General features: G+C 45.9%; 1 protein-coding gene across 4 annotated transcripts in view; it reads right to left on the bottom strand.

The window, feature by feature from the left end:
* VPS13C (vacuolar protein sorting 13 homolog C) overlaps positions 1–15,155 on the bottom strand; it is a 5,236,720-nt gene that overhangs the window by 3,828,723 nt on the left and 1,392,842 nt on the right. For all 4 annotated transcript variants that reach the window (XM_069624493.1, XM_069624490.1, XM_069624491.1 and 1 more), the window contains one exon: positions 1,495–1,589. In XM_069624493.1, the coding sequence (XP_069480594.1) occupies positions 1,495–1,589 (95 nt within the window). The remainder of the gene's footprint in view (positions 1–1,494; positions 1,590–15,155) is intronic.

The following is a 15,155-nucleotide window of genomic DNA, read 5'->3' as shown; positions in this document are numbered from 1 at the left end:
GGCTCAGTTTTTTTTTGTTAGGGTCCCAGACCTTTCTCTCATGGTCAATGGGCTTATTACTGCCACTGTGACGAGGAAGCTCTCATCAGATGTCTGGTTTCCAATGGTTAGTGTCTCTGACCAGTCTCAGTGGTCAGGGGGCTTATTGTCAACATTGCGACGAGGAAGCTCTCCTCGGATGCTGGGTTTACAAGTGTTAAGCTCCTCAACCCATCCTATCTTCCACCCCATGTCCCCACTGGGTCTCTTGCACCTCCTGTTACCTTCTGAGGGATTTCAGCATACCACCGGTGCTTCCTGCGACTCTGGTCTGCCCACAGCATTCGAAACTCCTGCTGGTTTGCGAACCTGTTACCAGTCCAGGCTGGGTTTGACAGGTTGGTTAGATCATCGTCTATACTTATACAATGTTGCCAGTCCTGCCCTGGCAGAGTATAAAAGTCCTTTGTCTCGGTTGATAAATTGATCCTCATGCCTCCTCAGGGCCACCTCGCACCAGTTCTAGCACAGTCAATGACCTTCATGTCTCCTGTGCTCATCTTCATTCTAGTACTTTTGGCTTTAGTTTGATCTCCTGTGTTACAATACATAGGTTTACTTTCATTTACTTTCAATAAAATGGTTCAGAACAAGGGGGGGGGCTAGGGAATGTTGAGGAGTGACAACATTCAATTGGCTGTCAGCCAAGTGATCGTCCTTGTCTCCATAGGGGGAGTTCCTCCCGCATTAAACCACCCCTCGGGGGAATATTGAGCAGCGGCCGCACCTCCCTATCCTCATGGGTAAGGGCTCCCCTTGGGGAGAAGTGATGACACCTTGTAAATCGTCACACTAGCTTGGATTTCTTAAATTACAAACCTGGTTTCTTCTACCATATTAGCTCTGCCTCAAAACCTTAGGTTCTCTTCATCCAGACCTAAAAATAATGTGAAACCTTGCAAAAGGAAATAACAAAATACTGCCATGCAGTAATTGTAAAACACAGACTTGCATACATCGTCATCAAGAGACAATGGGCCTCATTCCGAGGTCGGTGGTACCCAGCTAGTGCCACCGGTGGGTTGTTGCCGATCCGGAAACACAGAATCCGCTACCTGACTTCCCGGTGCCACCGGGACAAGTCCTGGCAGCGCAGGAAGTCAGCCAGCAGAATCGGTAACTCCCCATTCCGGTTGAGTCCCATAGGACTCCATGCGAGTGGGACGACAGAAGCACCGGCACCGTTGCTAATGGTGCCAGTGCTTCTGTGAAAAGTCTGCCTGCAGGGGCCGTTGCACCCGGCAGGTCTGACCATGCCAGGTGCAACAGCCCCTGCAGGCAGACTCGTAGTGTGGTAGTCTGGAAACAAGGGTGCCGGTATGCTTACCGCCACCCTTGTTTCCGGACCGCCACACTTGGAATGAGGTCCAGTGTCATTAAGTACATTTATATCAGATTAAATTCACATTTAAGATGGGAGCTAGGTTTGTTTAGACTGAGAACATGTTCACTTACTTGCTTTGGTAATGCAAGATTGTTCAAACTTTCACTGTATCCAATTGCTGTAAAAAGTTTTTTCTTTTCTTCTGGAGACATAAAATCATCTATATCTATAAGAAAAGAGTAGAAGTGAGTTTAGACATTGCCAAAATGTAGTACCTTAAAATGTATATGTGTAGTTTAGTCTTCTGCCTGCTTTAACAGGGAACATTGATGATCCACATGTATGATTTGTATTGTTTGAGGTGCAGATTGGATTTTGTAGGCCCACACAGTTTTTCATGTTTCACTACAAGTTATATTTAGTTAAAGACGATACTTCACACATTTCTGTGTGGACCTATTTCCAGGAGTGTTTCCTCTGGATTCTCCTATAATGGCGAGGAACAAACATTTTATTCATAGGATTTTAATATTTTGCTTCGTAGAAAGAGAGCATTGCCACGTGTAAAAAGGATGGAAATGTGAGGGAGGAGCAGTACATTTTTTGGATGGATTCAAACACCCATTTTAAACAGTGTCAACTGGTAAATAACGATTAAATTACTTACCTGTAACTCCTGCTCTTCAGCATCGGTATCCTTCATAGATTCACATGCTGTTTGAATATTCACCATCGTCAGGCTGGGAATCCTCAGTAACAGCAGTTTTCATTTGAATTTGAAAAACTGCAGTCACTTTAGTCTTCTCTTAGAGTCGTTTTGGGTCATCTTACCCATTAGCTAATAGACAGTCTCTCTTCGCTCCATCCCTAGAAGCAATCTTCAGATTAACATAACGCATGTAAAAATGCCAAGATAAGTCACAAAGAGCATATATGCGGGGTAGGCGGGAGGGTCGCATATCTATGAAAGATACCAATTTTGGAGAACAGAAGGAGTTACAGGGAAGTAATTAATCCTTTTCCATCATTGGATCTTTCATAAATTCACATGCTGTATGAATAGATTACAAAGCAGTATACAAATACACATAAAAAGCAAAATGAGAGGACTAGTCTCACCTTCAGGAAAAAAGCGAACTTTTAGGCGAGCATATGACAAAGCACTGCTCGTCCAACCCTAGACTACTCTCTGGAATCCCAGACGACACAGTAGGAGAAATTACCTTACTGTAATGTTCTTTCTATGGATTCTTCTCCCGCAGATTCCTCCTCTTGATAGATATCCCTCCACAGCTGTGCTGCTCAGAACATTTTCCACAAGGGGCGTAGTGGACCTCGACTCGGCGGTCGATCATCGGCTCCGGAAGTGACATTAGGCACCATACATATACCACGTCACTACGTCTCATGCCTCAGTTCCTCCATAATTTTCCCCGCGCAACCCTACATAGGAAAACGGAAGGAGGCTAACCAGCCTTAAATTTGGCAACTAAGGAATGGAAACCAAAGGTTAAAAACATTCCAATTAGAAAAACATCTCTCCCTTTAAAAAAAAATTTGAACAACTGAGATGATTACCCCAAAGCCATCGCCAACATACTAAATGGAATCAGAAGCAACAGGCCACAACACCTTCTGAGCGGGGACGGCTGGGTGGCGTGAGGAGGACTCGGCGGGAGAAGAATCCATAGAAAGAACATTACAGTAAGGTAATTTCTCCTTCAATTGATTGCTTTTCTCCCACAGATTCCTCATCTTGATAGACTCCCCATGCAGTAAGACAAAGGAGGAGGGCAGAAAGGATTACACAAGCAGGTACTGCAGATCCGCTCTGCCAAAGTGTGCATCAGCATTACATGCAACATCCAGAGCATAATGCTTCATGAAAGTATGTAAAGAGGACCACGTAGCAGCACAGCAAATGTCCCGATACCTTTGAAGGGCGGTAGAAGCAGAGACTCCCCTGGTGGAAAGGGTCCTGATAGCCGGTGGGACTTCTTTTTCCGCCGACTGATAGCACTCAGAGATGCATAAAATGATCAAACGGAAGATGGTCTGTTTAGAAATCGCAAGACCTTTGCGTGAAAGTGAATGGGGAATGATCAACTGGTCTGTCTTCCTGAACTCCACTGTGCAGGCAACATAAAAGCTGAGAGTTCTTTTAGGATTGAGACAGTGAAAACACTCTTCTTCTTTAGAAGGATGGGGAGGAGGGTAGAACACTGGCAAATCAATAGACTGCGGAAGATAAAATTCCGAAACAACTTTTGGAAGAAACCCTGGTCGGACCTTAAGAGAAACCTTCTCACTGAAGAAACACTAAAAGAGAGGCTTGCAGCATAAGGCCTGCAGCTCACTAACTCTCCTGGCTGATGTGATGGCAATCAAAAAGGCTGTCTAAAGGGAACAAGAATGCATAGACTCAAACAGAGCTGCCATCAGAGACGTGAGAACCAGGTTAAGGTCCCAATACAGAATAAAGCGAGTTGGTGGGTATTTTTTGAGAAGGCCTTTCAAGAATAGGGCCATGACCGGTATGGTAAAAAAGGAAATTTGATCAGGGGACCTTTTAAAAACAGAAAGGGCCGCCAAATACCCCTTGCCTATTGCACCCTGATGGCCTGAAGAGGCTAGTCAAAATGTTTTCATGCACTGTATCTTTAATGTTTTGTGAAAGCAAAAGATCTCCACTCAGCTTGGTTCACGATGGTGAAAAACGTTCCGGGTTAACAGCAGACGCCTGAGTTACACGAGCGTTAATGAGGAGCTACACTGCTTCTTGAAGCTGCTGCTCATCCATATTAATAGATGAAAGCGCCACCACTTTGAACACAGCACCATCATGAGCCAAGCTGAGTGGAGATCTTTTGCTTTCACCAGTTCGTCACAAGTCAAAGTAAAAAAACATTAAAGATACAGTGCATGAAAACATTTTGAATGCGCGGCATTCGTTTAGGAAGCCGGATGAAAATGCCGATTAAGTTACCTTGTACGTCCCAAAGAAATTGAGAAACACTCAGATATTAATGGGAAAGTATCATTTACTGAAAACAACAACATTTTCTCTGTCCTGAAGACGGCCACTATTACCATCAGAACCAACGGCACCAAGAGAGTCCCGTATGAGTCAGAAAGGCCGAAACATATGTTCGACTTGCTAATAGGAACTTTTTCACTTCTCTGATTCCTATCTCTCATTTCAGTAATTTGTGAAAGGGTAGCTGGTGTGTATTAAGTAACCCGCAGTTACCCTACAACAACGTAGGTTAATTAGAATAGAGTAGGTAATAAATAAAACACAAAACTAGATTATCCGCTCTGGTTAAAAAACCTTTGAGGCATACATTTATATTTGGGAGGATCTAATATATTTGATTCTTCCTCGAGATTAAATGCATCCATGTTTGCAGTAATATACAATGTTTTTCCCGTTTCCTTTCCCTATGTAATTTGGCATCTTGAAAGGTCTGGTGTGTCCACACCAGTTAGATTGTAAGTGAGTAGCACAGTTTGTTTTTATAGATTTAGGCGTTAGAAAGCCTTTTTAGGCATATGTTGTCTTAACAATAAAAAGAAAAATATTTTTGTTAATTATGTGTGGTATAAGTAATCTTAAAATTGCATGAGATTACCTTGGATCGAACCTTGTGCGACTCAGGGTCTTAAGGTAGGGGTAGTCGACCTATTATCCTTTGCTTTCAGTGTATCAGTCTCCCATTGATAGTGTCGTCCCCCCGATAACAAAAAACTGGGCGTACCCAATGTTGAATTACTGAAGAGGCTAGTGACAGCAGCAAATCCATCACTGTTGTGGTAGGGCAAGAGATGGGGTCAACCTTGCACTCCCTGCACCACACCTCAAATCTTCCACCCGTGCACGCATACAGCAATCTTGTAGACGGTCTGTGTGCAGTCAGCAACACCTCAAGAAGTTCCTTGGAGAGATCCCAGTCATCATACCTCATCCGCACAAGATCCACGCATGTAGGTTGAGAAAATCCGGGGTCGGGTGTAGTATTCAACCCTCCGACTGGGTGAGGAGATCCGGCCGGTGAGGCAGAAAGATGGACAGATACATTAGGTCAGAGTACCACGTCCTCCTCGCCCAATCCGGGGCGATCAAGATCATGGTTGCTCGGAACCTCTTCAACCTCCTGAGAATTCACGGAATGACAGGGATTGGAGGGAACGCGTAATGGAGAGGGAAAGTCCAATCCACCAGAAACACGTCCCCCAGTGTACCGTTCGCTGGGAATTCCCTCAAGCAAAACTGTTTGCACTTCCTGTTGGCTTCCGTGGCAAACAGATCCACTGCTGGGGTACCACAGTGAGCGAAGACCTCTTCCAGTACTTCCTGGTACACTTCCCATTTATGTGAGCCAATGCTCTGCCTGCTCAGAGCATCCGCCAAACTGTTCTCTGTCCCGTCAGATGAACTGCAGAGACCAAGATTTGATCCTCTAGCAACCAGAACCACAGCTGCATCGCTTCTGTGCAGCGGGGACGGGAATGCACTCCACCTTGCTCGTTTAAGTAGTGCATGGCCACTGTGTTGTCCGTCAGAAGCAGGACATGCTACCCCTTGAGCGATGGGGCTAAAGCCTTCAGGGCTAGCCTAATGGCTCGCAACTCCAGCTTGTTGATATGCCACCTCCTTTCTGACGCAGTCCATAGGCCACTCACCTGCAAGTCCTCGCAGTGAGTGTCCCAACCCTTTAGGGATGTATCCGTGACCACTCGGGCCTGAGGCAAAGGAGGCTAGAAGGGTTCTGCTGCCATCAGATTTGTGCAGGTGTTCCACCAGCCGAATCGGTGAACTACCTGGCTGTACACCTTGAGAGGATCCGAGAGAGCCCCCAGATCAGAGACCACTGGTCCCGCAGGAGCCACTGAAGGGATCTCATGCACAGTCTGGCCACTGGCACCAGTAAAAAGCATGAGGCCCAAAAGGCGGAGAAAGATAGCCTCTGGTAAGGTGGCGTGGTTCTGGAACAACTGGACCATCTGTTGTATGCGATCTGCTCTCCTCGGGAGGGAGCGAAGGCCATCCCTGCCCGAGTGTCTAGGACTGCCCCGATTGCACTCGTGCCGTTGGACCGGTGTCATGTGGGACTTCTTTTAACTTCAGGAAGAAGCCCAGCCATTGTAGTAGCAGACAGGTGTCATCTAGATGAGTCAAAACCTGCTCCACTGACTTCCCCCAGATCAGCCAGTCATCCAAGTATGGGAATCTGTTGTCTCCGGATCTCCTAAGGTGAGCCGCGACTACCGCAATGAGCTTGGTGAAGATCCTTGGAGCGGAGGTCAACCCAAAGGGCAGCACTTTGAACTGATAGTGCTTGTCCCCAATGAGGAACCGCAGGAATTTCCTGTGCTTTTGATCTATGGGCACATGGAATTAGGCATCCTGCAGGTCTATGGACACCAGCTAGTCCTGAAGCTCGCGAGCGTGGACAAATTCTTTCAACGTCACCATCCTGATTGTCTTTTCTCTGGAACTTGTTTAGAGCCCTGAGGTCCAGAATGGGACAGAGACCTCCTTTTTTGGGGACCGGGAAATACTGTGAATACCAGACCAACCCTCTCTGATCGGGAGGCACCTCTTCCATGGCACGGTTCGACAACAGAGCTCTCAGTTCTTTCTGGAACTCCTGTCCCGGTTGGATGGGTGAAGACGGGGGTCTGTCTGGAGGTTTTCTAAAAAAGGGGAGACACTAACCCCGCCGAATTAACTGCAGGGTGCAGGCATCGGAGGTTATCTACTGCCACTGGGTCCAATGCCCTGCCAAAAGTCCACCAACTGGTTTGTCATGGGAGAGGAAAATCAAAGCAGCTTCGAAGGTGCTGTTGCCTCCGCCGCAGCTGCTGTCTGCTTGCCCTTAGAAGCTCCTCTGCCTCTTCCGGGACACGAGAAACACCTCTGCCCCCATCTGGATTGTGGGGGGTGTGCTTTCCTGCGATACGGCACATAGCGCCTATAGATTCTGCCTCTGGAGGCAAAGCTGTAAGCAGCCAGACCCAGCGACTTAGCAGCAATCTTAGTCTTCTTGAATTTCTCCAAAGAGTCATCCGCCTTCTGTCCGAAAAGCATCTCCCCTCAAAAGGCATGTCAAGAAGGGGGTTTTTGTACATTGGGGGAGAAGCCGGAAGTTTTCAAATAGGGCTGCTTTCTCATCACTATTGCCGACCCCATGGAGCTGTCAACACAGTCAGCAATATCCAGGCCTGTTTGCAAGGACTGCTTGGCCGTTTCCATCCCATCCTCCACCAGCGGTATAAATGTTGTGTTCAATAGTCGGACCCTCATCCAGGATGTCCGTGTCACGCTCCATGAATCCCTCCCGGACTTCCTCCTGACCTGTTTCTTCTACGGAGCTGTCTGGGGCTTCGGAGTCTGTGTGGTGTGGTTTCCGAGTTTTCTTGACCTTTTTCTCCTTTTTCTGATTTAATTAAGGGCGAGCTCCCTCGGAATCCACCTTGACCTGAAGAGCAACTCAGGCCCAGTGGGACTCCAAGGAGCAAGCTCCCAAAAGACAGGGAAAAAGCCGCAATGGCACAAAAAACACTGATGCTATGTGTTGGAAGAGGATGAACATGACAGTCCTTTCTCCTGCTCTTGTTACTGTGATGAATGTCACAGAAAATGTCAATCCACTTCCCAGAGGGGAAGAACAGATTTGTGCAGGTACTGCTTCTCTGAAGTCCTCCAGTAAGCGCACAGGAAGGCAAATGTATTCCAAGGTACAAAAAAAAATAGCGGTGTGGCAAGAGAGTAACAGAATAGAAAAAACAACAAAATAGGGAAAAGAATATCAGTACAGCCGAGTCACCTTAAAGAAAGGAAATGAAAGTCACAGCGGAGTACAAGGAGATACACAAAAGTAATACCTCAGAGGAAGAGTCACAGGGTTGCAAAGATGGAAAAGAAGCTCCACAGCAAAGAACACCGAAAGTATTACAAGCACAGCGCTGCGAGTCCTCAAGAGGGCGAGCGGCAAGGTGCAGTGAAGGAAAAAAAAAACTGTCAAGCAGAAAGTAGGAAGCATAGCGCCCAAGAAACGGTGTATGAGAAAGAGTAACAGCCGTAAGAGTAGCTGGAGACAAGCAAGTAAGTAAGACTACGTCGTCTGAAGAAGACGCAGAGAAAAACAGACGCGCACAGGATGCGCAGAAAGGTTTGAACAAAAAGAGGCTGCCCGGGGACGGGGAGCACTGGGGGTTCTACACAGCACTGTAACTGGGGGGTGGTCCTACCCTCTGACAATTCAAATGCATGCAAAACAATTTAAATGCAAGTTAGTTTGAACCCTTGTGAAAACCCATCTAGATGGGGCATTCATCATTTGTACCAAAAGCAAACTACTAATTTAAACATATACCATTCATATGTAGTATCACAGCTTTTTATTAATTAGCTGATACTTTGGCTTGTCTTTGCATATTTTTTCTAGAGAACAATTGGTGATAAACATAGTCAAGAGACAATTAGTGTTAAACATGGTTGTGCCTAAAGTACAGTACAAACACATAATAATTACAAAGCGTGATGGATACGCTCAAACATTTGGAAAGCAACTCATAAGTAGGTGAAAACCAACATGTAACTAAATTCAGTGAACACAGAGTATGAATGAAAGTTGAGGAAGGGAGACATTGGCTAAAAGTCTCCTATGGCCGGCTAGAATCTGACCTTGTAGTTGGTCTACGTCTAAATGAAATGTTAGAAATATCAATGCAGCTTTTACGAAGGTCCCAGGAGAGTATGGGCATAAGTGCTGCTGACGTTTCGGCTGAGGTGGTATAAGCCTTCTTCTGGGGCCATGAGAGTCAGGTCACTGTGTGGAAAACAAGTAAAAGAATGGACAATGTTTTAAAAAGGCAGCTGGGTGCTTAAGTGGGTAAAAAATGAATATCTAATCATGTAGACAAGTCCAATATAGTTCCAGATACATAAACCACTCACCACTAGTAATGCTAGGAGCGTTAATAGGTGCTTGTCTGTGGTTGAGGCTGGGCAGATGATGCCGGGGAAGTCCAAAGGCGGACAAATGGCTCGGTAGATGCCAGAGTGAAGGAGGGAAAACAGCCTAGTCGAGGCATAGGAACTCCTGACCGGCTACTGAGAGTCCGGGAGGAGGCTGTGGGCTGGATCCCTGGAACAATGGATAAACATAATAAATGGTGTGTTCCAATGGGAGATGGTACAGAGGGTGTCTGGCTGGACTAAAGAATTTGGCAAGTTTTACCCGAAAGGCCCGTCTGGATGAGGTCAGGTACTGGAGGCAGGCTCAGAAGTAGGCTGCCCAAGTGGAGACTATCAAGCTGAATGGCGGGGAAGGTAGAGGAGAGTGCACCTTGTGTGCGACAAAATGGTAGGAAGGGAAGGTCAGTTATGGCAGAGAACCAAAAATGGGTCTCTGAGACAGCTATGCCTCCAGAGGGGAGAGGCCAGTAATACTGCGAGTGGCAAGGTTACCTGCTAATTCGAGGCGCTGTAATAGGAGACCGGCGTCTGATTGTGAAGCCTGTGCTGTCTCTAGCAAAAGGAGCTGCGCATATGTGGGGCCGAAGGTGGATCGGACCAACGCGCATGCACTCGGGGACAGTGTCTCTGAGTTGTTCTGTGTATGCGTGTGTCTAGTGTCTCAGCCTAACATCGCGCATGTGCGTGGGGAGAACGTCCGTCCGGATGGCTCGTGCATAGATCTCGTGAATATGGGAGGCTCTCGAGTGGGCCTGTATACAAGGAAAAAAATATATACAACCCAAAAGTGCCGAATAGTCTATGTAAAGAGTCTGTGCCTCGCAAGGTAGTCAAGCCAAGCATATGTTGGAGGTATCCGAGTTCTCGCATAAGAGTAGTACACCAACAGATGTGTTTCTGATCAACGGAAGGGTTGTCACTATGAAGGTGGATAGCTGTTCACCTTGGACTCTGATGTCGAAACAAACCTTTGAAGGATGTCTACAAGGAGATGTTAGACAGTTGTTGGAGCACGAAATTGAACCCTATGCCTATGGAAATGTGAGGATTCAGGTTCTAGGAAAATTTCAAGCGTCCATAAAATACAAGGGCAGAAGCTGTGATTCTGTGGCTATGTCACGCAAGAAGCTTCGTCTCTCTTAGGATGGGTTGAACAATGTAAATTGGGAATCAGAATCCAGGCGAATACAGAAAAACCAGTGGCGGTAGCTGAGGTCAGAGACAAATGGGACAAAGAGTTTCCGATGGTGTTCCAAGAAGAGTTGGGAATGCTAAAGGGATTTGAACATGAGATTCGTTTAAAGGCTGGGGCTATTCCAAAGGTGCACAAAGTTAGGCCAGTGCCTCATGACCTCAGCGATAGACTAAAAAAGGAAATTGATACATTGTTGCAGAAGGGGATCATAGAAAGAACTGAGAGTTCAGAGTGGTTGTCCCCAGTAGTGGTTGCGGCAAAATCAAACAGAGAGAGAAGGATAAGTGTAAATTTAAGAGACCTCAACAGTAATATCCTCATAGACAGGCATCCTCTACCCATAATTGGAGAAAAGTTATCGACACTGAACAACGCCAAGATTTTTTCAGTAATAGACCTCTCTCAGGCATCTCACCAGGTTCCGTTGAAGGAAGCTTGTCAACATCTGACCGCATTCATAACAACATTTGGAACCTTCAAATATAGTAGGATGCCGTTTGGCCTGGCCTCGGCAGCGGCGGTGTTCCAAAGATTTATGGAGACTATAATGGATGGGGTACAAAATATTGTAGTGTTTCAGGATGACGTGTTAATCTATGCCGACTCTAAAAGTGAACATGACGTGGTGTTGAGTCAGGTTTTATGCAGGTTGGCAGAAGCTGGGTTGACTGTGAAAAGGAACCAATGCAAGATTGCGGTTGATAGTGTGGAGTATCTTGGGCATGAGATTGATAAGGAAGGGCTTCGGCCTAAGAGATGTTTGGTGGAGGCTGTGAGGTCTGCACCTGTGCCAACCGATAAAGGCCAAGTGATATCCTTTTTAGGATTGGCCGAATACTATCATACGTTTGTCAAGGACTTTGCAATGGTGTGCACGCCCCGAAGGATGTTACTCAAAAAAGGGTCAAAATTTGTGTGGTCTCCTGAGTGTGGTGAAGCATTTATTAACATTAAAGAAGGGGTAAGCAAAGCACCCTCGATTGGAAGGTTTGATCCCAAAGACAAGAATGTTCTGGTTGTGGATACAAGTGCTTTGGGTTTGGGTGAGTCTTTGGTACAATATGATAAGAACAATACTGAAAGAGTCATAGCGTTTGTTTCAAGGGCGCTAAGGGATGCAGAATGTAAGTACTCAGTGATTGAGCGAGAAACTTTAGCAATGTCTTGGGCGATTGACCACTTTAAGTACTTTTTGTGGGGCAGAAAGTTCATAGTTAAATCGGACCATAAATCTATGGTACAATTGTTTGAAAGTGGAAGATGGGCTTTGGGTCTCCCAGGATTAGTCGGTGGGGTTTAGGTCTTCAAAATAATAATTTTGAGGTGAGTTACCTACCTGGAAAGAAGAATGTGGTGGCAGATTGCCTATCCAGGCTACCAGTAGGAGGAGAACTGGAGGTCAAGAGTGTGGAAGAGGAAGAGTTGTTAGTAGCGGAGGTGGATGGTGCTGTAGGTCAGGAAAGGTGATCACATGAAGGAGGTTTGGACAATGACCTGAAATTGATCAAAGAGTGGACAGTAAAAGGATGGCCAGATAAAGTGTTAAACAGGAAGTTTGATGTCTGGGGGGAGATCAAAGATGATTTGAATATCTTTGAGGACAGGTTAAGGAGGGGACGTTGTGTGGTTCCTCCGGAGTCAATCAGGACCATTTTAGTTGAACTTGCACATCAGGGGCACCCAGGGGAAGGAGCCATGAAAAGAAAATTAAGGCAAAGTTATTGGTGGCCAGGTATTGACAAAATGGCAGAGAAACATGTAAAGAACTGTATGGCGTGTCAGACAAGTGATTAGAGCAAAGTCACAAGAGAAACACCTTTGATTCCAAATGTTATTCCTGATCAGCCATGGACCAAGTTAGCAGTAGATTTCATGGGCCTGATTGCGGGGTTAGGTGAAGGTTTGAGGTTTTTGTTTGTAGTGGTGGATTTTCATTCTAAATGTATAGAGTGGGATGCTGTCAAGGAAGTCACTGCCAAGGATTTAATTTTGTTTCTGGAAAAAGTTTTTTTTAAGGAAGGTATACCCACTGAATTGGTGTCAGATAATGGGGTGCAATTTGTATCGGAAGCAATGAGGAAATGTTTGAGTAGTTATGGTATAGAACACATTAGAACAGCGTTATACCATCCGAGGGCTAACGGTCTTGTAGAGAGAGTGAACAGGTATTTGAAAGGGGGGATACAAATGGCAATGAGGTTAAAACCGCCATGGAGAGAAGTGTTGAACCTGTTGACATGGAACTACGTAACCACGCTGCATTCAGTAACGGGTGTCTCTCCCTTTGTGTCTATTAAGGGGAGAGAACCTGGGACGAGACTTTGCCCAGGGTGGCTAGGAATGGCGAAGGTTGTTCAGGTAGATAGGGACCAGATTATGAGGCATACTGACATAAGTCAGGAGAAAAATAAGGAACTGTTTGACACAAGAGAAAGAGTGAAGGAGCGAGAGTGGTCGATTGGTGATCTGGTCTATGTCAAAAATCCCAGGTCGGTAAATAAATGTGTGGAGAGTAAATTTCTGGGTCCGAAGAAGATATGTACGGTGAGGAAGAGTGTGGTCATTCTGGAAGGAGGAGAAGTATGGTCAAAAGGGAGACTTGCTAGGGCTTGGGATATGAAAGATTATGGTGAGCTAGGAGGCTTACGAGCAGACAGAAGGAGTGGAAATGGTGTCACTATGCATGATAGTTCTGCTGAGGGTACTCAAAGGACAAGGTCAAAGCCTGCTTGGTTGAGTGACTACGCAGATTAGGAAATGTCACTGATAGTATGTATATTGGGAAAATGTACACATATTACAATTTTCCGGGGTTTGCTGTTTCAACAAATGTAGTTTTGGGTTTAATTCTACAAGCATATTTTTTGCTGTTTTATAATACTTCTTTGTATTAAGTTGCTTTTTGAGATGTGTAATTCTTAGGTTAATTTTGTAACAGTTTACAATTTGTGTAGTAGTTGTTGTGTGTTTAAGTTCTTCTCATTTTGCTCCTTGTAGAGGGAGATATATAGAAAGCTGGACTGTGGCTATTGTCTCGTGCTGTCATGTGACTCCTTGTTGTGATTCTATCTTGAGTGTCGCGTGACAGCAGAGACAGTTGGTGAGGATGGGTGGACAGTGTGCTGCCTCCGGGCTGGGCTCGCTTAAATAAAGGAATCTCCCCTACCTGCCGTGTCCCCGAGTTTCCTTCAGTCTCCACTTGGGCAGCCTACTTCTGAGCCTGCCTCCAGTACCTGACCTCATCCAGATGGGCCTTTGAGGTAAAACTTGCCAAATTCTTTAGTCCAGCCAGACACCCTCTGTACCATCTCCCATTGGAACACACCATTTATTATGTTTATCCATTGTTCCAGGGATCCAGCCCACAGCCTCCTCCCGGACCCTCAGTAGCCGGTCAGGAGTTCCTACGCCTCGACTAGGGCATTTTCCCTCCTTCACTTTGGCATCTACCGACCCATTTGTCCGCCTTTGGACTTCTCCAACATCATCTGCCCAGCCTCAACCACAGACAAGCACCTATTAACGCTCCTAGCATTACTAGTAGTGAGTGGTTTATGTATCTGGAACTATATTGGACCTGTCTACATGATTAGATATTCATTTTCTTTACACACTTAAGCACTCAGCTGCTTTTTTAACACATTGTCCATTCTTTTACTTGTTTTCCACACAGAGTGACCTGACTCTCATGGCCCCAGAAGAAGTCTTACACCACCTCAGCCGAAAGGTAAGCAGCACCTATGCCCATACTCTCCTGGGCCCTTTCTAAAGGCTGCATTGATATTTCTAACATTTCATTTAGACGTAGACCAACTACGAGGTCAGCTTCTAGCCGGCCATAGGAGACTTTTAGCCAATGTCTTCCTTCCTCCACTTTCATTCATACTCTGTGTTCGCTGAATTTAGTTACATGTTGGTTTTCACCTACTTAAGATTTGGTTTCCAAATGTTTGAGCGTATCCATCACGCTTTGTAATTATTATGTGTGTGTTCTGTACTTTAGGCACAACCATGTTTAACACTAATTGGGCCTCATTACAACCCGGGCGGTAAGGGATTACCGGTAAGGGCACTGGTGCCGGTAATCCCTTACCGTCCAATTCCGAGGTCCCTTTGCGGGTCCTCCCTCAATGGCTGGTTTTACCAGCCGTTAAGGATGGGACCCGCAAAGGGACCTTGGAGGTAATTACGGTACCGCAATTTGCGGTACCGTAATTACCGCCTTCCCCATTTCCATTGGGCCATATGGGGGCAAAAATGGCAATGGGGAAGGGCCAATGGTGAATGGGAAATTACCGCCCCGTCAACCTTGGAATGGGGCGGTAATTCCGCCATTCACCATGTCGGAATCGGTAAGGTACTGGCGTCAACCATGGCGCTAATAGCGCCATGGTTAACGCCTGGGTCGTAATGAGGCCCATTGTCTCATGACTATGCTTATCACCAATTGTTCTCTAGAAAAAATATTCTAAAAATATGCAACGAAAAGCCAAAGTATCAGCTAATTAATAAAAAGCTGATACTACATATGAAAGGTATATGTTTTCACTAGTAGTTTGCTTTTGGTACAGATGGTGAATGCCCCATCAAGATGGGTGTTCACAAGGGTTCAA

Source organism: Ambystoma mexicanum, chromosome 11, assembly GCF_040938575.1.
Source record: "Ambystoma mexicanum isolate Mex_15411 chromosome 11, UKY_AmexF1_1, whole genome shotgun sequence".
NCBI classification, from domain to species: Eukaryota; Metazoa; Chordata; class Amphibia; order Caudata; family Ambystomatidae; genus Ambystoma; species Ambystoma mexicanum.
This window is presented reverse-complemented; position numbering and strand designations above follow the sequence as displayed.